The sequence below is a fragment of the Oratosquilla oratoria genome, chromosome 20 (assembly GCF_046742065.1).
Source record: "Oratosquilla oratoria isolate Oo_2021 chromosome 20, ASM4674206v1, whole genome shotgun sequence".
NCBI classification, from domain to species: Eukaryota; Metazoa; Arthropoda; class Malacostraca; order Stomatopoda; family Squillidae; genus Oratosquilla; species Oratosquilla oratoria.
Window position 1 is genome coordinate 10713327 of NC_134796.1, and position 25000 is coordinate 10738326.

General features: G+C 40.5%; 1 protein-coding gene across 2 annotated transcripts in view; it reads right to left on the bottom strand.

The window, feature by feature from the left end:
* Positions 1-4654: 4654 nt before the first annotated feature.
* LOC143036383 (uncharacterized) overlaps positions 4655-25000 on the bottom strand; it is a 220468-nt gene continuing 200122 nt past the window's right edge. For both annotated transcript variants that reach the window (XM_076203659.1, XM_076203660.1), the window contains exons 4-10: positions 23810-23900; positions 21929-22087; positions 17312-17483; positions 15432-15570; positions 14482-14632; positions 13944-14093; positions 4655-10447 (exon numbers count right to left, since the gene is read on the bottom strand). In XM_076203659.1, coding sequence (XP_076059774.1) covers positions 7481-10447; positions 13944-14093; positions 14482-14632; positions 15432-15570; positions 17312-17483; positions 21929-22087; positions 23810-23900 — 3829 coding nt within the window. In that variant the 3' untranslated portion in view covers positions 4655-7480. The remainder of the gene's footprint in view (positions 10448-13943; positions 14094-14481; positions 14633-15431; positions 15571-17311; positions 17484-21928; positions 22088-23809; positions 23901-25000) is intronic.

Genomic DNA, 25000 nt, shown 5'->3' on the forward strand with positions numbered 1-25000 from the left:
TGATTCTAGTGTATTGATGTCCATTCTGTAGGACAGAGACCAAAACTATACCGCATAGTCAAGGATGGGTCTAACTATCGCTAGATAGAGTTTAATAATTACCTCTGCACTTCTATTCGTTACCGTCCTAGCAATGAAACCTAATGCACTGTTAGCTTTATTTCTGGCGCTAATGCACTGTTTCCTGGTTTTAAGGTCCGGACTCACTAGAACTCCCAGGTCTCTCTCGCACTCAGTTTTCTTTAAAAACGTGTTATCTAAGCTGTATCTATTTTCGGGGTTGTGTAGCCCTACGTTTAGCATGCTACACTTAGAGATACTGAAGTTCATTTGCCATTTCACCGACAATGTGAACAATTTGTTAAGATCATCCTGCAGAATCTCTGTGTCGTCTCCTGACCTAATTAGGCGTCCTATTTTATTGTCGTCCGCAAACTTACTAACATCACTATTCATCCCGTCGTCTAAGTCGTTTATGTACATAATGAACAAGGGACTCAAAACCGAGCCCTGGGGGACCCCACTAGTAACATTGCCCCACCTAGATTTTACTCCATTTATGGTGACCCGCTGTTTTCTGTTACTAATCCAAGCTCTGATCCATTCTAACACTTTTCCTCCTATGCCATGGTCTTTGATTTTATTTATTAGTCTCTGGTGTGGCACCTTATCGAACGCTTTGCTAAAGTCAAGGTAAATAATATCGTAATTATCCTTGTTATCTGACGCCTTATATACTTTAATGTAAAAGGATAGAAGATTAGTCACACATGACTTACCCTTGGAGAAACCATGCTGTGAATCACGAATTAAATTATGTCTTTCGATGTGTTCTCTGAGTCTATTTACTATTATTGATTCAAACATTTTTCCTATAACCGATGTCAAACTGATTGGCCTGTAGTTGCATATAGACGATCTATCTCCCTTCTTAAAAACAGGAACAACGTTTGCTTGCCTCCAAGCAGTAGGCACAAAACCAGTATCTACTGATTTATTAAATATTTCAGTTAACTTGTCGCAGATTTCAAATTTACACTCTTTAAGCACTCTCGGAAAAATTTCGTCGGGACCCGGGGATTTTGTAGCTTTAAGTCGTACAATCTGCTTGACTACTTCTACTTTACTAATGCTGATATTACAGACTACTTTCTTCATCCCCTCTGAAAATCGGATCGCAGTCAGGTACTTTATCTAACCTCTCATTGGTAAACACCGATTGAAAATAATTGTTAAATTCCTCACTCGTTTTTTCCTCCGATTCTATCATGACATTTTCATCGTTTTTAATTGGTCCTATTTTTTCTTTATTTTTTTGTTCTATAGAGATGAAAGAAACCCTTTGGGTTGGATCTTGCTTGACTAGCAACCTTAATTTCATAATTACGTTTCGCTGTACGTGTATTCTTTTTAACCAGCTTTGCCATTTCGTTATATCTTGATCTAAGGTGTGTTTCCCCGTTTTTTATTTACGTAAAGTCCTCTTTTCATTTCGATCTCATGTTTCAACCTGTCTGTCATCCATTTGGGAGTATTACTATTTTTCCGTATTGACTTCAGGGGGATAAATGTATCATGTACATTAATAATTAAATCAGTTAGATTGCTATACATTTCATCCAAATCGCTGACCTGTCTGTTGAGCCCTCGTCCCCAAATGACCTGACCCAAGGTATCCATATTACCCTCCGTGCCCCGACCTCTAGTCATGACCTGACCCCCGGTCACGCACCGAGACTCGACAATGTCCGAAACGTCCGCATGACATTTCATATTCAATTTCAAATAGGTTTTTATATTGTCAAAATTTGCTCTCCTGAAGTCTGGTACTTGGACTTATTCGTACTTTTTAATTCTTCCCAAATAATATTAAATCTTATTTCTTGATGATTGCTAGAGCCTAGACTATCTCCCACTTTTACGTTACTCATTAGGTGCTCATTATTAGTTAAAAATAAGACCAGGCTATCTACTCCTCTCGTAGGATCTGTAATCACTTGTTTTAGGAAATTATCCTGCACGACATTTAGGAATTTCTTTGTTTCCTGATCTCCTATTAAAATTTCCCAGCCAATGTTTCTACAATTAAAATCTCCCATGATCACAACGTTTTTGTACTGGGACGCTCTATGAATTTCATGAATCAGGGGATCAGTCTGCTCAATGCTGAGGTTAGGAGGTCTGTATAAGACGCCAATAATAACTTTCTTATTCTTGCCTATAATCTCTACTCAAATGGATTCCGTACCGTCCTCTTCCTTAATCGAATTGTTGATAATACAGTTTATTGTATTTTTAACGAAAAGTGCTACACCTCCCCCACTCCTGCCAAGCCTATCCTTGTGAAAAAACTTATATCCTTCTATTTCGATTTCCGGAAGGAAATTTTTATCAGCCATGTTGATCCAGGACTTTGTAATAGCTATAATATCGAAGTTCTCTACGGATGCTTTACCCCGCAGTAAATAAATTTTGTTAATTATGCGTCTGCTATTTGTATAGTAAACTTTAAGTTTATTTTCCCTCCACCTGCTTTGGTGATTCTTTTCACAGTCCCTCTCTAAGTTGTTTCTATTGCCTAAACTGTATTCCGACACTTCCCCCCCCTCTACTCCCACGTAATCTACCCGAAAAAAACACCTGTAGGATGCCTACTTCTCGCTCAAGGGATTCAGCAAGGAGCCGAAATCCTCTGGGCGACAAGTGCACCCCATCCCTTGTATATAGATGGTTTCTACCGTAAAAGTGGTCCCAGTTGTCGAAAAATGCCCATCCATTGGCCTTACAATGTTTTGCTAGCCTGCAATTCATTGCAATAGCCCTGGAATGCTACATGCCTTCAACTCTACGTCTCGGAAGGATTCCACATAAAACAGGAACACCTCCCTTATTTCTAATCTTGTTTAGCGCATCCCGGAACCGCGCAAACAATTCCTCACTCCCTAACTTCCCTATATCATTGCCCCCGGCACTTAAGCAAACTACAGGGTCCTTACCTTCTCCTACTAAACACTCTTCAATCCTATCTCTAACATCTCCTATCCCCGCGCCGGGGAAACACACCTGCTTCCTATGTTTCCTATCTTTATCGCAGAAAGCCCTGTCTAAGTACCTCACTTGACTGTCTCCTACAACCAAAATCTTACCCGTGGGCAGGGATCCAGCGTCTGCCCTTCCCTTCTTCTCTTGAGTTTCAATTGCTTCTTCCTGCAGATTTGCTAGAACTTGAAACGAGTTCTTGCAAGCGAGCGGGGCTAGTGAGGACTTTTTTCCACTAATCTGCATCTTGTTTTTCGTCGTTTTCCATCCAAGCTCATAGCTAGTTTTGTCCTCCGTATTTTGGGCCTTCGAGGGGAGAACTCGATTCTCCTCTTTAAGGCACTTTACAGCATCCTCCAAGGCTTCAATTCTAATAAGTAGAGATTGTACCTCTTCGGCGCTGAACACGGTAACACAACCACTCGCCATATCACTGACTGAAGCAGCTACCCGGATGACCTGACCTGCGTGACGACTACTATTCAACTGAGAAAGATGGTTCAATAATTCCTTGCTTGGACATTGCACTTCTTTGAATGCAAAAGTTGCTCAGCGATACGGTGAGGGTTGTGAGTGCCCCCAGAAAACCCATTTCTTGGAGTCAATATGGCCACACAGCAGAAAGTAGGCCCCATCTGAAAACCACACGTTGTTCAGGAAGTTTTCATTTCCCTCAATCTTTTTAGAGAACCACCCACACAGAGTGACTCTCTTATCATTATCAGCCTGGGTGAGTTGGTGTTTGATCTGAATCCTATAAGGATAGAGTTTCAGATCAGATATAGAAATGCGTTTAACTAAAAAAAAAACATGAAATCCCGAGCTGTTGACTCCTACGACGGAGATTTGCTCTGGCTTCGGCCCACAGAATCTTGAATAATTCCGACATTTTCAGGTGTGCGTACTGTGACAGGAGCTCCAGTTAGTAATTTGCTATCCTCTCTAAGATCCTCTACACTTCCATATGTTTCAAAATTTCGAATCCACTTGAAATTTTGACTTTTGTTTGAAATCGAATAGACGTTTATACTTGGTTTGAACATTCTTGAATTATTTGTTTTATTGTCCTGGTCATTATTATCCAGTCATTTGCGAAACAGAGTTAGTTTCAATAGGAAGCTTATGAGAAGCCCAAAAATGGGTTTCAAATATTCTGAAACACTCCGTATGACTCTGTCAGGCAACCAACCCGTTTTCTTTATGATAATATATATATAAATATATATATATATATATATATATATATATATATATACATATATATACCTATGTATATATATTTTGAACAACCACAATGCAATTTAATTCTAAGCCATCAAAAGCCAGCATGCTGAAATTGAAATGTGGTACTGCCTAGGACTCGAACCCGGCATCCTCATGACAAGTGCGACACTGTTATATATATATATATATAATTAAACATAATATATATAATCATATATATCATTTCATATAAATACAAAAAGGTGGGGTTGGGGCGTGCGGGACTGATGGAAGTGAAAAGGGGCTTCATGCAAGATAGTTTTGGAACCACTTCAGTAAAACATTATGCACCTGTATACAGTGGTCATGTTCATTACTTCTTACAAGGAACACTAATACACTGGGGTAAACTAAACACTTTATTGTATATGAAAATAATGTACAAAATGAACGTATAAAAGAATACATTGGACGGACGTGTTGGCCAAGTTGGAGTAGCAAACATTATGAATAAAACACTAAACAACTATGAACATTTTTCTAACTTAATACAATATGGCCAATTACTATGTTTTACTGTCCTGAAGTCTGTCTTGAAACTACTGTACATGTCTGTACCAATTTACTTCACACGCACAGTTATCAAATTCTATACATTTTAACAGAACTGAAGATTAATGAACTATACAATATGGCTTGTAACTAGATAATCAATATATGATACTAGTGTACCGAATTACACTACTCAGAATAACAACCATCTACGATAGGTAAAATATCAGTATCGCTTTATATAATCGAGTCGATACAATAAATACCACACCACGTGAGCATAAAAAATAATCTTTAGATGAGAAATATCTAACAATTCACATGGGTATGTGATATGAGTTATTTAGGATACACAGTATTCCAAACTGTAGGTTTCGCCAAGGTGAGCTATAAGGATTTTCTGATGCTGCTCGCTTCATGTGTGTCTGTAATCAGGTTAGGCTAATTCTTTGTCTTGGCGAAAGTGCGATAAAGCAACAATCAAAATAGCCTGGTAAAGATTCCGCCCGGTATGGAAGAGGCTATAACGAGCTGACCCGTACTTGACTGGTTCAGGGTATGGACACACAGGTCCATATTGTCACCGACATACAATATGTCATTGTAAAGTTTCAGGATTTCACTCTCAATAACAAGTGTCCCCACAAGACTGTATTTTCTTCTTGATAACATTTTAGTGACAAGCAAAGACGCAAGTTTTATGTTTAAAAGGATGTGGTGGACTTCCGTGATGGTTCCTAACATGATGGAACGGTTAATGTGGTCATTTGGCCTCGCGACATGAGTTTGGCAGTCGTAATATTTGCTGAACGATAAGAGGGATATAAATCATATGTAGTTTATAATCATATCATTACTGGATTCATTATTCAGTAAATCTGCGAATATGATGGAGGTTCTATATCACTCTTTCTATTAAAATGGTGATTATTCAGTAGATCTATGACTACCTCGTTCGCTGTCGATGCAAATAGGCGCAACCTAACTCAAACACATTCTATTCATGATCTGTCATGCACGTGCGGATTTGCGCAAATACAAACAAATCAGGTAAATTACGAGTAATTAGAATAAATAAAAGTTAGTACAGCTACCAACGACTTAATTTTGCTACATTAGCAAATCGTAACGTTTCGTTGTCTAAAATCAGAAAGGGAAGACTCGTTGTATATTTAACAATTTTAAATGAAGAAGTAAGGGATAGCCTCGAGATTAACTATATACTTTTGAATTTCCTCATCTTGTAACATCAGATATATGATACATTTGTAAACTACCTGCATAGAGAATTGTTTTCTTTCGATTTGTAAAGTGTTTATCACTTCCATGAGAATGTAGAGATGGGACGGGTGGTGTGGGTCTTTCGGTGCAAGTGTCTGCAGTGTCCCGGCCACCTCTCTTATAAGGTGACTGAGGCCTTGTATATACATATACTTACAAATGTATATATGAAACATTAACTTAACATTAAAATCTAGAAACAGTCTGTGTGTGCTTGAGCCCTTCGCTCATTCAACTGTTTTCTCTGTGTTCAAGGAAGATCCTGCGCTCGGCTTGAAGTCGACACGAGCCTGTCGCGAAGTCTTCGGATACAGACGCGACGACCCTGAAGAGAGAGAAACCAGGCTGCTAGCAGTTCCTGCTGCACATGGAGTCCAAGCCTCGTAGCTTTACCTTTTCCTGGCACCAAGCGATGGACGGAAAGTGATATTTACAGCTGGTGCTTTTTGTTCTTGGTCATCAGATGGTCCAAGGACTCTTTGGTTGTGAACTGTATTAACACAGCAGAGTACAGCCACCGGCAAACCTCTAGTCTCTTTTATTGACGTCAAACCGTCGAAGTCACTGTGGTCATTCCACTGGGCTTGACGATTGTTACCAGGCGAAAGTAACCATTTCATATGTCGGCAATCCTGTCACTTGCGGCTGATACGAGGTTCTTCTCCGGCCTGGTTTACAGCAAAAATTTCTTAGAGATAGAATATGAGTATCCGGGCGGTCAAACAAGACAAAAGTATAATAAATAGAGCAGAGTTATAGTAATGAGGAAAGCAACCGCACAAAAAAAGGAGATATTCGAGGCTCCTGTGGACAACGCGATTTCTGCCGTTGTCTCGACGCAACTGCAGCTGTATGCAGACACATTTCATTAGTTGCTTCTAACATTGAGTACACTGACCATACAAGACCAAACACGCTTACACACGCACTCATATATGCGTACATTTATACACACTGACCTGTACATAGCTACAGTCGCATATACAATGGCGATTTTCTGGAATGCAATAATCATATATTTATCAGTGCACACGCTGTATACATTATGTACACTTTATATCTACAAACACGCCAAACTAAACCAGTCGCACTCTCAGACATGAACATTTACTCTAGCACATGCACGCATAAAATAAACAGGTGTCTATATACAGAAGACACTTTTGAGCGTGGTGAAAAGGTCTCACACCCGCTCGCAGGCACATGCATCGCGAGTTCGTAAGATCTGAAATAAGGTTTACGAGACTGAGCGTGAACGCCGTGATGGCTCTCCAGACAACTCATCTAGCCTCACACGGGGTCCACGGAAAGTGAAGTTTTATGAGGCTAAGAAATACGATGGCTTCTTACAAAGTCGACACAGGGAATGCGGTACGATGCGCGCGCTTCAACCAATTATCCACCTCTATCGTTGCTCTGTGTCACTTTCAGTTGGGTAAGACATGTAATAGGGAGGGTTTGGGTAGTAGTTGCGGTTGCTGTGACTGCCAACAGTGCCGTAGATTTGTGGTACGGGCGTAGTGGGTGGAGGCATCATCTTTAGGGTTCCAGCCCGAGAGCTTGGAGGTGGTGCTGGAAGGGTTGGGTACACGGGTGCCCCTGGAGGGTATCCCCATGTAGAGGGAGGAGGTTTGAGGCAGGTGCAGTTGCCTTGGTGGCGAAGGGCAAGGGGTCCCACCAGAGGTCCACCTCGGTACTGCGAGTCGGAGCGAAGCCGGACGAGGCAGATGATGATGATGAGCAAGGCCACGAAAGCCACCACGCCGCCCACGATGCCGATGATGATCGTGTCCATATTGGTCTGCGACCCCGCCTGTTTGACTTGACCCTCAGAAGCTTCCTCAAGTTTGGGGGCTTTAGTAGTGTCGTCTTTGGTGATGATGTCGTCCTGTGTGACTGGACGGCGTTTTGTAGTGGTGAAGAGTGGAAGGTCAGTAGTAGTGGTAGTGGGGCGACCTTCACAAGTCAGATCCTTTTCGGAGACTGAAGTTAAAACGGCGCCTTCTAGGCCAGCTGGAGCGGAACAGGTGATGTTAGCAAGGGGGTCATCAGGTCCTCTAGCGATAAGCCATCGCTGGAGGGTCTTTAGGTTACAATCACAGAAGAGAGGGTTGGTCGCTAGGCCTGTCAGCATGAGGTGACGCTGCCTCGAATCGAGGGTGTTGAGGAACTGCGGGCTGAGAGATGCGATGCTGCTGTTGGACACATCCAGTGTGATGCGCAACGACATCGGCACAGGGAAGAACACATTAGACTGCAGGTTACTCACACTTGTATTCACGAGACCAATTTCTAGTTGTGGGCTGTTGATACCAGCGAATGCCCCGCCGGACAGGGCCTCAACGCTACGACCGCGAATGGTGAGCTTCTGAAGTCGAGGATAGAATGCAGGGTGGAGTTGATCGTGAACCTCGCGGTCCATCAATTCAAGGTCGACCTTTTCGAGACCAGGAAGTGCTTCGAGAATTCCTCGAGAATCAAGGTAGCCTACACGCGGCAGCGTGTGGAGATACAATTCTTTCAGCGATTTCAGAGGTTCCAACGCTGACCGTTCAATACGTTCGGCTTTCATCAAATGGGAAGCTTTAAGTACCTCAAGATTTTGCAAGTAACTGAAATCTCCTCGCACAATGTAAGCCAAAGGATTGTCAGAAATGTCAAGGTACTGGAGTTCAGTGACCCTAGGCCAAGCAGTGGCAAGGCCAAAACTAAGGTTAGGTAGCTCGTTGCTTGACATATCGAGTGTGTGCAAGTTCTTGGCGTAGACAAAGGAGTTCTCCTTAATTTCCACAATGTGGTTGTCAGAAAGGTTGAGAGACAGTAGAAAACGTGTCTCAATTACTGGCACATTGGTGACATTAGTACCGGCAAGGTTGAGGTCCCTTAGTGTCTTCTGGTCCGTGAGGATGGCTAGGATAGCGTCCTCAGAAAGTGGATTGTAAGACATGTCCAGAACATTAACATTGGCCAGAACCTCATCATTACGAGGTACGTCCACAATCTTATTATGGGAAAGATCGAGTTTATTTAAGAAATGATATTGTTTCTTGAGGGCCTTGACAGGAGCGTCCTCAAACTGATTGTGAGCCAAGTCGATGGATTGCAGGCGGTAGAACTTAGGACGATCAAAAATCATATCCGGAAGTGTTGAGAGATTGTTGTGACTCAGGTCGAGACGCAGACAGGCTATCCCATGGAAGATTTCACCTGGGAGGTCTGTGAGCTTGTTGTTACTCAGGTCAAGATCCTGTAGCTGGGTCGAATTTTGGAAGGCAGCCTCATCAATCGACTCAATCTGATTACTTCTCAAATTAAGCTCTCGAAGGAAGGGAGTGTTAGCAAAGTCTCCTCCTGCTAAAGTTTTGATTAGATTGTTTTCGATGTTGAGGTGCTCCAAGTGTGTAAGATCTCTAACGATCTCGTCTGGGAAGAAGACGAGGCGATTGTTGGAAAGACTGAGCCAAGTGAGCTTGGCATGGGGACGGAAGGCAGCTGGGTCCAGGAAAGTGATACCGTTGTTGCTCAGGTCCATGATGCGAAGTTCAGAAATGGATGAAGGTGTGAGGAAGTTGAAGAACTCAGCCTTGAAAGAAGAGAGTTTGTTGTTATTCAGCTGAAGGATGTGAAGGAGAGCTGTGTTGAAGAAAGCCTTGGATTCAATGCTGGAGATACGGTTGTGGCTAAGGTCGAGCGTGTGTAGGAACAAGAGATTCTTGAAGGCCTCACTGGGAATACTTTCAATATTGTTATGTCGCAGGTTGATGACATTTATGGAAGAACCGTTGAACTGACCCGTTCGAAGCTCCGTCAGGTTATTGTGACTGAGGTTGAGGGTCGAGAGTTTCGACAGTGGGTGCATCAACGTAACAGGCACCGTAGTCAGGTGATTCTCGCTCAAGTCCAGCATCTTCAGCTCCGGTAGAAGCACGAAGGCGTCGGACGGGAGAATCGAAATGTTATTCTTGGACAGAACCAAAGAGTGCAGCTGAGGGAAATCGAACTGCGGTAATTCACTCAACAGGTTGAGTCCAAGGTTAAGATTCTTGAGACTCTGTCTGAGGCCGTGCAGACTCTCTGGCACGAGAATCTGCAGTTGGTTCCCGTAGAGATTCAGCTCCTCAAGTTCGGTGAAACTGGAGAAAGTGCCCTCGGGAATTTCGCGGATGATGTTATGTGCCATCGAGAGCTTTTGGAGCCGTGTAACCGTTTTGAAGCTCTCGGAGGAGATGACTCCCAGGCGGTTGTAGTCAAGAGTGAGCGTGGTGAGCGTCGGGACTTTTTCTAAAGCTGTCCATGGGATGGACAGAATGTTGGCGTCGTCCAGGTGTAACGTTTCCAGAGATTCCAATCCCTCAAAAGCCTCTGTCTCCACCTGAAACAAACAAAAGAAAAACGATTTGAATGTAAAGACTTGTTTAACTTCTTCAATTTGGTAACGTTCTCTGATGATTTCGTTTTGTCTTCAAGTGAGCGGCCCTCAAGTTTGAAGTATCTTTGACAGGGGTACACCTTTCGAATCAATGCAATCGCCTGGCGCTAGTTAATATAAAAACTGTGAAGTATGGAATCGTGTGGAAGGGGTTCTCTTTACTTAAATGATGTATGCTTGAGATATATATTCTAATAACAGATTATTTCATACAACTGAGAGAGAGGTTTGGGCCACAACTGGAGTATTGATTGGTCAAGACTAAATATTGTCTTGACTCTGCTTCTCACCTAAATGAAATCATATAGCATCAACCTGAAACATGTTAAAACATTGTCGGGTTGAAGGGTTTAATATTAGTTGTGGTTGTGCTAAATTTGGACATTTATTCCTCAGTTTACGATATTTTGCTAATACAAACATATACCAAAGGCCTTTCCCCCCCTTACAAGGGAGGTAGCTAAAAAAACAAAAGCATAAAAACCATTCCTACCCATTCGATCCCCAATACACTCCCCTCCCCTCCACCCTCTTCCCTCCCTCTTATATTGGCACCTCCTGGATGACGGGTCATCTCTGTATCTTGTCCACTGCCCTGGGTCAGAAGCAGTGTCGCAAGACACAGCACATCCACAGCAAGGCCGCTTCATTAAATCGGCGACCCCCCTCTCCGTTCCCTCATACAGAAAAGGAGAAGACGAGGAGAAATACCTTCGGGCTGCGTCAAATTTTTCTCACACATACTTCCTCACCCCCCATTCCCCTACTCATTCCACCTCATGCATCACAACATCATCCATATACAACTATTCTCCATTCACCCCTATCTTCTGTCCTCTCCCGTCCTTCCTCAATAGACATTTCCCTCTTCCTCAAAGCTCCTTTCACCCCATCCATCCATCTCATCCTAGGTCGCCCCCTCATGTTCACTCCCCCACATCTGCCTTCCATACCTCTTTTACTAGTCTTTCTTCACTCATTCTTTCCATGTGTCCAAACCATCCCAATACTTTTTCATCCACCTTATCTCCCAACTCCCTTTCCACCCCCGTTCTCCTCCTCGCCTTCTCTTCACTACTGAGAACCTCCCAGCTACACTCCCAAACTCACACTCGCCCTTCTCTCTCAACTTAGTTTCACTCAAAGCCAACACATCCATCTTTCTTCTCACAAACATACTACCTATCTCTTCCTTTTTATTCTCATCTGTACCACATCCACGCACATTAAAAGACCCAAACCTTAGGGTGCTGGTTGGAAAACTCCTAGACCCTCTTATGCCTTTACTTTTTTTTTATGAATGTCCCCTGTGGGGCTACAGGGAGAAGGATACCTGGTCCCAATCCCCGTCCCGTTTTTCTCGCCTCTTACGATTCAAGTGGGAATGCTTGCTGGCAGCATTCTTTTCCTCCACCACAGGGTAAGCGAAACAAGGAAATGAAATTCAGAGAAATGGTACAGGACAGCAACAAGGGGTTGGGGGACAGCATAACGGAGGGACAGTAGCAGTATAAAAAAAGTTTCATCATTTCTCTGTGAACAGAGTCCTCCTCTATCACAGAAAAAATGAAGTATGGCTCTGATCCGTAGGGGCGCCCCATGTAGACCCTAAAGTATCAACTGCTGATAACACCAGTATAATTGTGGGATATCAAATGTACTGAGTGGCGTCCTAAAAGGAGAGGAAAAGCTCGCGCTACTATGAAATAGTTACCACCTGTTGCACTATAGCGATAAAGAAAAACAGAAATTCAGCGCAATAGGATTCTTGATTAAGCAAGGGATTATTGGTAGCACAGTGAAAAGCAGTGGTGTGTCAGATATCAGCATGAACTGTGAATGGGCTGTGTAAGATACACTAAAACAATTCAGATTTATGTGCTAACATTACAAATCTGACGGCAACACTTAGTTCATCACTGCCCGAGTCAGGTAGATGATCAAGAAAAAAAAAGACGGTCAGAGACTTCAATGCCAACGTACGAAGAACATTGCAAGTGAATCATGTACTGCAAAGTTAGGTGAGAGAATTGACAGAGGTTTGATTCTAATCAATTCAGTAGAGAGATACAACATGAGAGTAACAAACACTTTCTTACAAAAGGATCCATGTAGTAAATTGACTTTGAGGAGTTCTAACATAAAATCACAGAAATATAAACTTCATATGAGAAAACAAGAACAACACTGTTAGCGATGTTACCATTACAAATAAAGATATGCAATGACCACAGAATAGTAGGTTTCACAGCTTTATTGAATTTCGTAGGTGAAGGAAATAAACTAGTCTTCATGAAGAAAATAAGATTTACAAAGACAACTGACAACAAATAGGGATTTCAGATGGAAATGAGAAAACTATTTGGAACTCTAAGTAGTAAGAAAGACAAAACCCGAGAGGAGAACAGCGACCAATTGGTAGCTCTTCTCTGTGGAAAAAGTGAGATAAAACTAGTCAGAGTTGATAGAGCTGTTGGATGAGTGTCAGCCTACCGGGGTTGGCACTCCAAATGAAGGTAAAGGGGTTAATCAATAAATGCTTAATCCATTCAGTCCGAGGCTATATTTCTCAGCTGATTATGTATTCAAAATTAAATCTCTCACTCTCTATCTGTAGCCTCGATTCTCTCCTTAAGCAATTTTATCAGTAACAGCCTTGGAACATGCTGTTCCTGCACAGCCCCCAAATCTCATTAGAATATTGATAAATTGCAGAGTACACTGAATGGTGAGCCACAAAACTCATACGAAAAATAAGAAACAAATCATACGAAAACCGCTTAATTCATTTGAACCTATTCAATGAAAAAATGGAGACTCAAAGGAAACTTATTACAAACATTTATGTTTTTAAAGGGAGATGATAAAATCTAAATAGAAAATATTTTCTAACAAAATACTATCCACATATGAATTAATGCCTTAAGCTGTCAGGGCATAGATTTCAGTTAGAAGTAAGTAGAAACAGTTTTACCACTAGTGTCGTTAATGAATGGAACGATTTTCCAACCGATGCAATTTGATGTAATACGATTCAAAATTTCAAAATTCACTTGGATAAACACCTAAGCTATAATTTATTTAGCATGTAAGTCTTTATAACTTTTTTTAGCATCTGATATCCCTCCTTATTCTTAAAGGAACATTTCTATAGAGGCATATGCTGTAACACTGATCTTAACGCTGTTCTTATTAGGGAGTACCTTGTTGGTAATATTCAGCGCTTCTATCATTGGGACAATATGACACTGAGAAGGTGGAGTCAAAGGAGAATAGCAGAATAGAGGAACAGTAAAAATCCAAAGTGACCAGCATTATTTGTCTTAAGCAGAGACAGTCTTTAATAATAAAAATATCTAATCAGAGGGACGTTTAGATAAGGAGAAGAGAAAACAAAAGGTTCTAGTCATAAGATACAACAGATGTTCCTCGTGCTTACCCTCCTGATGGTGTTGACGCCAAGTTTAAGAGTCTTCAGTCCTGACAGCTGACGGAAGGTCCCGGTAGGAAGCTCGCCTACGTTGTTGCGAGTCAGGTCGAGATGCTGGAGCGAACTCAGGGGTCCAAGGGCCACAACGCCTCCAAGTGTCTGAAGAAGATAAACATTTGAATAAATTTCCAATCGCCATGTAGTGAGCGCTAAAACAATTGATTGTTTTAAGAGAAGATAAGGTAACTTTTTGAATAGGGATGACAGGTGGTAAGAGACATGGAACTGCCTAGTGTAGGCATTATGGTCTCTTGTAGTCTCCTCTATTGTTATGTTCTTATAGAGAAGATTAGGTAACTTTTTGAATAGGGATGACAGGTGGTAAGTGACATGGAACTGCCTAGTGTAGGCATTATGGTCTCTTGTAGTCTCCTCTATTATTATGTTCTTATGTAGCCAAAAATTTCGATGAAATCTACTAAACAGAATTAAAAATCTTTTCTCCTTGCACTGCTTAGATCACGTTCATTAATCAAAATAACCTTACCAGGATACGGTTGTCGTGGAGAACCAGTCGTCTTAGGCTTTGGAGCTCCTTGAGGGCGTCTGCAGGAACCTCGGTCAAGAAGTTCGAGGAGAGGTCAAGCTCTTCCAGTGCCGTGAGCCCCCGAAGGGATCCTGCACTCAAATCGGAGACTCTGCGGAGACAAGAGTTCTCTTACTGCTTCACCAAGTACAGCAAAATAATTTGGTGACTGTGTGGCTCTGGTCCATAGGGGCCACATCCGATGAAGGGTGAAAGTGAGACAAGATTAACCTGCGTTAAGTTCGATAATTTAGAGGACACAAAACAATTCTATATCTCAATAGAACTAGCCGGCACCATCCAAGATAAAATAATCACAGCACATTGTTATATAAAACTTTGAATAATGAAAACAATGTCTGACATGTACAGTAGTTGAGGGAGGTCTGATTCGGTTTAACGTCTCAAAATCCCCTTTTAAGGACGGTAGGACAGTGCCCCTTACAGAGGACTTTGTAACGTGGAATTTAATTAACCATACCCTTGGACCAACTTGCTGGCGGGAGGTTCGAATTGCCGTCACTTCGACCTCCGCCGCAAGCAGCGACACTCTAACGCGCTCGGCTAGTGAGCATCTTGTGACATATAATTAAGCTGAGATAAACTACCACTCTTTACAGGGCGAGATCACTGGCGAGAGACAGAAATATTCCTTCGAGAGAGAGAGAGAACGAGAGAGAGAGAACGAGAAAGAGAGAACGAGAGAGAGAGAGGGAGAGAACGAGAGAGAGAACGAGAGAGAGAACGAGAACGAGAACGAGGAACGAGTACAAGAACGAGAACGAAAATGAAAACGAAAGAGACAGAAAGGGAAGAGATAATGGTAGACAAGAGACAAACAAATCCTTCGGGATCGCTGCTCCCCTTCCAGCTTCCCCCCCCCCCCCACCCACCCACCCGAAGTCGCTCACCTGTTGTACGACAAATCGAGGGTCGCCAGTTCGGGCAGGCCGTTGAAGGCGTCATCCTCGATGGTGCTGATGCTGTTGCTCGAAAGGTTGAGGAACAAGAGCCCAGGCGTGCTCGAGAGCGCTCCTGCGTTTACCGTAACTGCAAAACAAGGACCGCAGTTACGATGCGTTGACATGATAATGGTACCGTAAACTAAAGATATCATAAACTTAAGATATCGTGAACCAACGACACCGTAAACTAATGATATTGAAATGTATCTATACGTAACCATACATAACTATAATCACGAAGAACCCACAGTCGGAATAAAAGGAAACTTAGAAGAAAGTATAACTTCTACATATTTTGCTAATAGCTATAGCCTTCTTCAGGAAAGTACTTTCCTGAAGAGGGCTATAGCTGTTAGCCGAAATATATAGAAGTTATACTTTCTTCTAAGTTTCCTTTTATTCCGACTGTGGGTTCTTCGTGAGTATAATTTACAAATGTGCTACTACATTTTGTCTATGTGATACGTAACTATATGTAACCATATGCAACCATATATAACCCTCACATGATATGTAAACCTTTAATATACTACGTACCAGTCACATTCACATCACACGTGACTAACAGCACAGTCCAAAGGAAACAGATCTTTCTATTCTCGCTGACACCACCAGAACTACATCATTATCATGTGAACATCTCATGACGGAGAATCAGGGCCGATGAATGCCCAACCTAGATATTTATACCGAAACAATTCACATGCTCGTAAGAAGACGTAATTATAATCAACTAACCACACACCACATATAGATACATTTACTAATAAGTTGCATTATGTGAAGACTATTTGTTAACCTCAGGTATAAATGCTGACCTATGTAAAAATGTACATAAAACCCTGACCCCGACATGCGGAGCGGGGACTATACAGACCAGTCTTAGGCTGCGTTTCCACCGAACGAGTCTCGGCTGATTCTCCTCAGCCGTCGTGAGTTCGTTTAAGCAGAAACGACGTCGGTTGCAATCTTTCGTTTTTTCAATTTTCAGAAGTCAAATTGCCTTCGCGTCATATACTGAGAAACTGAATGGCGAAATGAAAGGAGCTAAACCTTTACGAATGTCAGACAGATTGTTGAAGTGTTCTTAGGGAAGTCTAGAATGCTGCAAGCAAAGTCTCCTTCTAGCCATTCAAATTAACAACATTTGGCGAGAATCGGCCTGGACTCGCTCGGTGGAAACTCATCCTTAGGATATTCCGCTAGGAGGTTCCACTGATTTTGTCGTGTAAATATATATTTAAGCAGTAATACAGGTTTCATTACCCCTACAAGACAACGGACTGGATGAATCCTAAACTCCGGATTCACTGGCGGCAGCGGTGAAGAGCGCAACAGTGCAAAGGAATCCAAAACCCCGGATTCAGCAAAGTACTGGTATCAAAAACTAATGGTTTAGAATACCAAATGTATCGTAAACTAACGATATTGCAAACTTACGGTGTCGTAAAACAACGATATAGTTAAATAAAAATATAGTAAATTAATAATATCTATTCCAACTGCCACTGCTATCCACTGCTATCTTTCAATACAAGTTCCTTATTCCTTACTTCCCTTCTCTAATTTTTATTTCTATTCTTTGAAACTCTAGAACAGGCTTCTCCACATAACATTCCCATCAACTTAAGACTTATTTTTAGAAATGAATATCAAGACTTTTGCAGTGTTGTACTTATTGACTTCAAAAAGTCTTTTCGGAGTACTATACAAAAAGAAACGCATGCGTGAGGTTTCCTTTTTAAAGAAGGACACTTCCTTCCATATCGACGAAAAGTAACAGATATCAAGTAAGGAGAGAAGAACGTATCTAGTTTGAGACTCACCGATATTGTTCTCCTGGAGGGTGAGTGCCCGAAGTGAGGTGAGTCCTCCGAGAGGGAGGGTGGGCACGGCCTTCAGATTGTTCTCCTCAAGATAGAGAACCTGCAGTTCTTTGAGGCCGTTGAGCAAATCTGTACCCAGCTCGTTGATTTTGTTGTGTGCCAAATTGAGAGTCTGCAAAAAAAAATAAAAAATAAAAAAAAAATAAATAAATAAATAAATAAATAAATAAATAAATAAATCAAAAAGCATATGTAAAATGAAAACCAGTGTTTAGAATAGCCTAATTGGGTAATAGACAGAGAGAGGATCACAGGAATGTACCTCTTTACATTGCAATTAGGTAATTTTGATTAGGTAAACTCACACACACACACACACACACACACACACACACACACACACACACACACACACACAGACACACACACACACACACACACACACACACACACACACTTTCAACGAACGGACGGCTTGACGAACGCTCTGAAGAAAAGTGCAGATTGAGGATACCAACGCAAAGAGAAGTGCCTTTTTGTATTTGCAGGGGGGGGGAATTGCTCGTGAGGTAGTGGGAAAGTAAGGAAAGAGGAGAGGGGGAGGGATTACTGGGGAAATGGAAGGTAATGAGGATGTGGAGGACTTGGCCCAGGCAGACGGGCGGAAGGTCAACATGAAACGACCACCGGATGACGAAATGGCAAATAAAAATGTAAAGATTAGAAGTATAGAGAGGAGAAATACAGTAGAAAGTGACGAGAATATGTTCCAGGGATTTAAAGAGGGTGGGGGGGACACAACCCCCCCCAGACTGATAAGACTAGAGGAGAGAGTTGATAAGGTGATCGAGGACTTGGAACGTAAGTTAGGTAATGTAGGCTCCATTCTCCAAAGAATTGAAAGATTGGAACAACTAGAGAAGGCTAACAGAAACTTAACTGAAGAAGTAGAGGACCTAAAAAGACAGTTAGGAAATGTAAAGGAGGAGAATGAGAAATTGAAGAAGAATAGTAATGAAAACAGTGAGAAAATAGCTACAGAAGCTAAAAATTGGAGAATAACTCAAGAAGGGAATAAGGTTTCATTCACTGACATAGTCAAACAGCAATTGAAAGAACATAATGAAGACTCAGTTATTAAAGTGATGAGACAGAAGGAGAATATAGTAAGAGAATTAGCTGACAAAAAGAAATGTATAATTATATTAGGAATGGAAGAGAAACATAACCCAGATAGAACCGCAAGAATCAAGGAGGAAAATGAAAGGGTAAGCAGTTTATTAAAATTAGTCCAGGAAGATGAACCAGAAATTATAAAGGAAATTGAGGAAAAATTCAGACTCGGAAAATATAGTACAGATAAGACCAGACCAATTAAGATTAAATTCAGGTCACAAACAACGGCAGAGAAAATTCTATCCAAGACAGGGAAACTAGCAACAAATGATCAATATAAAAAGGTATGGATAAAAAGAGAAATGAATAAGGAGGAAAGAGAGGCAGAAAAGCAGAAAAGAATTGAAGCTAAGGCAAAAAACGAGGAAAGAACGGAGTCAGAGAAAGAGAGATTCTATTGGAGAGTAGTGAACATGAAAATAAAGCAGTTCGACATACTAAAGAAAAACATAAGGGAAACAGAGAACACAATGGAAGTGGCAGAAAACTAAGAGTGTCTTACACAAATATAGATGGATTGATAACAGGATTGAATGAACTGAATGATTATTTGAAAGAAAAAGAACCGGACATAATGGGAATTGTAGAAACAAAATTAAAAGGCCCACTACCACCCAACAGTGTAGGACATGATACATACAATTATTGGATTAGAAACAGAGAGAAAAAACAAGGGGGTGGAGTTATGTTCCTGACAAAGAAGGATATAAACGTGAAAGGTGTCATATATGGAAAGAATACAGTAGAGATGATTATGATAGAAGTGGAAGACCGAGATAAGAAGAGCAGAAAATTTGTGATCAACTATGTGCCTCCGAAAACAGCCTCATGGGAGGAGAATGAACATAAAAGTATGTTAGAGGACACAAAGATAGCATTAACTAAAATAATGGAAGACGGAGGAAGAATAGTTATGATGGGCGACTTTAATTGCAAAGAAATCTGCTGGGAAGAAATGACAGTAAAGAGTGGTGATGACTCATGGGGAAATGCTCTACTTGAGATGATTACTGACCATTCAATGACACAATGGATACAAGAGAACACTAGGTATAGAAATGAAGAAGAACCATCGAGGCTAGACTTAATAATTACATCTGAACCTAGAATAGTGGACAAGATTGAATATAAAACACCAATAGGTAAAAGTGACCACATATTGATTGAACTGGAACTTAATGAAGAAAAATATATGAAAAGAAATGAACAATATAGAAAAGGAAGAATGATGTATGAAAAAACAAACTTTGATAAAATAAGAGAATTCTTCCAACAAGAAAACTGGGAAGAAATATACAAAGAAACATCAGTGGAAGAGAAATGGAATATTTTGACAAAAATTTACAAAGGAGTGGAAAAGTATGTCCCAAGACAAAAACAAGAAAAAGAATATGTAAAATGCTGGTACAACAAAAGTTGTAGGGAGTTAAAAGACAAAAGAGACAAAGCCTGGACCGGATGGAAAAAAGACAGAAGACCTGAAAAATGGAAAATATATACTGGTTATAGAAATGAATATGTACAAAAGTGCAGAGAGGAAAAAAGAAAATATGAAAAAGATGTTATAGAAAAGTGTAAAGATCAACCAAAACTATTCTACAGATTTGTAAACAATAAACTGAAAAACAAACAAGACTTGGAGAAATTAAGACAAGGGGGAGTGGAATACACTGAGGAAATGGAAATGGCAGAAATTATGAACAAACATTTTAAATCAGTGTTTACAAGGGAAAATATACAACCTGAAGAGATTGAGTGGAAGGAAAAAGTCCCCCCTATGGAAGAAATAGAAGTAACGAAGAATGAAATATTGACACACTTGGGTAATTTTGATGTCAGAAAATCGCATGGGCCAGATGAAATAGCAAACTGGATTCTGAAAGAATGTAGGAATGAACTGGCAGACAAAATACATAGCATAATAAGCAGTTCCTTAAAAGAAGGAAAAGTTCCAGAAGATTGGAAAAAAGCAAATATAGTACCTATATATAAAGGAGGAAATAAAGAAGAACCTACCAACTATAGACCAGTCTCTCTAACAAGTACAATAGCAAAAATATGTGAAAGAATTATCAAAAGTAGATGGGTAAAATACTTGGAAAAAAACAACGTACTAAATCCAAGGCAATTTGGATTCAGACAAGGACGATCATGCGTCACCAATTTAATATGTTTCTATTCAAGGCTAATAGATATAATACAAGAAAGAGATGGATGGGCTGATTGTGCATTTCTAGACCTAAAAAAAGCTTTTGACAAAGTACCACATAAGAAGTTGCTTAAGAAATTAGAATATGAAGGAGGAATACAAGGTAAATTGCTAAATTGGATGGAAGACTTTTTGCAAGAAAGAAAAATGCGAGTAGTGATAAGAGATCAGCACTCAAAATGGAATGAAGTAATAAGCGGTGTCCCGCAGGGAACAGTTCTGGCCCCAATAATGTTTGCTATATATATTAATGATATGGATGAAGGAATTGAAAGCTATATGAGCTTCTTTGCAGATGATGCAAAATTACTGAAAAGAGTGAAAACTGAAGAAGATTGTGAATCACTACAGAGAGATCTAAATAAAGTACAAGAATGGAGTAGGAAGTGGGAGATGGAGTTCAATACAAAAAAGTGTAGTATAATGGAATTTGGAAAAAGCAAAAACAGAATAACAGGATCATATAATTTGGGAGAAGAAGGAATAAAAAGAGTAGAAAATGAGAGGGACCTGGGAGTCATTGTTATGAATAATATGTCACCTGAGAAACATATAAATAAGATTTTTGGAGAAACTTATAATTTAATAAGAACAATCAAAGTGGCATTTACATACCTGGATGAAGAAATGGTGAGGAAAATCCTAGTCACCCTGATAAGACCAAGATTGGAATATGCAGCAACGATATGGTCACCAAGTACAAAAAAATGTATAAAAAAACTTGAAAGAATACAAAGAGCAATTACTAAACTGGCACCAACACTCTCAAAACTATCATATGAAGAGAGACTACAAAAACTTAAACTACAGACACTAGAGCAAAGAAGAGAGAGAGGAGATTTGATAGCTATTTACAGAATCATGAAAGGCATAGAAATTACTGATAGAGAGAATCTGATAAAATGGGATGACAGAAATACAAGAGGACACGGAAAGAAAATAAAAAAAGACAACTATAGAAGAGATTTGAAAAAGAACAGCTTTCCTCACAGAGCAATAGACAGTTGGAACAAGTTAGATGAGAAAGTGGTGTGTGCAAAAACAATACATGAATTTAAAAATAGTTTAGATAAAATGAGATATGAAGACGGGACCTCACGAGCATAGCTCCCCTTCCCGTAAAATACAACTAGGTACAACTAGGTAAATACACACACACACACACACACACACACACACACACACACACAAAGATACAGAACACTAAGAAAATTAAACTTTTATCCATTCACCTGGAGCTTTTTGAGCTTGTTGATCTCATTGGACTTGAAGACTGGGATGTGTATGTCTCCCAGGAGGTTGTACTGGAGGTTGAGATGTGTAAGAGTCTCTTCCAGGCCCTCCCAGACGTTCTTACTCAGTTGCCGGATCGAGTTGCGTGAAAAGTCGAGCTGGAAAAATTGAAAACCTTTGTGAAACCTTTGTGAAACCTTTGTGAAAAATGTAATCACAAATTTGTCAATCACGTTAAAACCCCTGTTGGAGTAGAAAAGACTGGAGACGGGGAATCTATATATTTCGATTGCAAACTGCAATCTTCTTCAGTAGATGAGGATTGCAGTGTGTTTACATACATACATACATATACCAAAGGCTTTTTCCCCCTACACGGGGGGTAGCCAAAAAAGAAAAAGGCATAGAAACCACTCCCACCCGTTCCATTTCCTATATATTCCACTCCCCTCCATTCCATTTCCTATATATTCCACAAAAACAGGAAAATCGTAGGCAATTCCACAGGCACCTCCAGAAAGGAAGCTCACTCAAACAGACCAATGGTGAAGAAGCACGTTATTTTTGAAAACCGAAAAATGTCAAAGGGCGTTGTTAATGGATAGAAAAAGGGTGAGACCCGATTCGTGACTGAAGTTTAAGAGTGACAACGAAAAATTTTGTACGAGTTTTTATTTCATCTTTAGGTTTAATAAGGAAATGGGCAAGGAATGGTTTACTAACACAGTGGTTGAAAATTGGGAAAGACTTAGTAACCATGTAGTTAGCGCTGAAAAATTGGTTGTTTCAAGAGAAGATTGGATGGGAATGGTATGTGATAAGGGACAAGGAACTGTCTAGTGTAGGCCTTATGGTGTCTTACAGCCTCCCCCCATTCTTGTGTTTTTATGTCTTCTTAATTGTAATTGACAAGACAACAGTCAAAGTGTCGTAATTTGAACTAAAGAAAAGAAACTGGAATCTTGCAATGAGTAAGGGCGTCTAGTGCTTTAAGAATCATTTAGATAAACACCTAAGCAAGATGCTGTAATGATTATAATATATTCTATATTACTTGTTTTTTGTTTTGTTATCATTTGTCTGTTTGATTTTCATTTATTATTAGTTATATGTTAATCTGTTACTATTTACTATTTACCTGTATGTTTATTATTTAACTTTACCTATGCATTTATTTATGTTTTATTTGTTATTTACATTATTATAGTTTTTATTTATTAATTTATTATTATCATGATTTTTTTCGCATCCGACCTAGATATGGACCAAAAGGTCTCCTGTCGGCATGCTCCGCCTTTGTAATCCTTTGTTATCCTTTGTAATTTCCTCTCATATGAATATGTAGCCGTGTGAGAGTATATCTTGGTTCTTCGCGGAAAGAAGATAGAGAGGGGATCTCCAGTCTTCTCACCTCGTCGCCTTTTACTACACGATGGCCGAGCGGATTATAGCGTCATTGCTTGAGGGGGAGATCGAGGTGACGGTAGTTCGAACCCTGCCGCGAGCAAGTTAGACCAAGGGCATAGTTCTTTCATGCTCACGCTACAAAGTCCTTTGTAAGGGAGATCACCCTAGCCTATGATGGGGGAGTTCGCGACGTTAGACTGAATCATCATGCTGCGACAACCGTGGTGGAATTCTTATCCTCGTCACAGAAACATATACCAGCTTGGATTAGCCATGAAATACACAAAGAATACCTCCAGAATGAACGTATGAACTGGATAATTTCAAAGTCTTCGCGTGAAGAGGTACTGGTATTTTTTGATTGATTATCATGTGAACTCTTAGAAAATATCAACGTGGCCGCATTTAATCTTTTTCGGTTTTATTTTGGGATCTAGAGCAATGCCAGTAGGGAAAAAAGTCGTAAGCCTTACCTTCCGTAGAGGAACCTTGGAGGCCGTGAAGATTTGTGTGGTGAGGCGCTGGAGTCCCGAATGTCGCTGCCGGTACTCGGTGATATTCATCCTGCCGAATAAGGAGTCATGTTAGATCACGAATACTCCAGAAGGATAAATATACAAAATCTTGAGATTCATAGACACACACACACACACACACACACACACACACACACACACACACACACACACACACACACACACACACACACACACACACACATACACACGCACACACACACACACAACTCTCGTGGGCGGGGGAGTTGGGTGTGTGTGCGTGTAAGGTCACAGCATTACCCATAGATCGGTCATACGAGCTCTGAGCTCTCTTCCGGGAGGGAAATAGCTCTCGATCATAGGTCCAACCCGTGATCCAAAGACCAAGGTGAATCTCTCTCTCTCTCTCTCTCTCTCTCTCTCTCTCTTTCACACACACACACACACACACACCTCATAACACTTATAACACTCACGTAGTCCACAACACTAGCATAACATTTGCATAACACATAATAGTATAGTTACATAGATACTAACAAAAGAATAGACGCACATACATGCACATAATCATGAAGAGAAAATACACGTCGATGATTCAAAGAGTGTTCCATTAACCTAGAAATCTTCATGACCTGGAGAGCTCAACTCAAGTTGGTTTTAAGAGTATCTTACCATCCTAGAAACCTTTACAATCTAAAGACCTCATCTTACGATAATCTTAAGAGTGTATCACTATTCTGAAAACCTTCATGAACTGGAAACCTCTATTCAATTTGGTTTTAAGAGCGTTTTACCATCCTGGAAAACTTTACAAGCTGAAGACCTCTACTTAAGGTGTTGTTAAGAGTGTTCCACAATCCTAGAAATCTTAAATGAACTAGAAACCCTAACTCAGGGTGGTTTTAAGGTTTTAAGATCCTGGAAAATTTTACGAATTGAATACCTCATTTTAAGGTGTCTTTAAAAGTGTTCTACCATCCTGGAAACCTCAAGTGGGTTTCAAGATTATTTTACCATACTAGCAAGCTTTACAATCTGATAAACCTCAACTTAAGGTGTCTTTAAGAAAGTCCCACTATCCTGGAAATATTCTACCAACCTGGAGACTTCCAACTCAAGTTGGTTTTAAAATTTTACCATCCTGGACAACTTTGCGAACTGAAG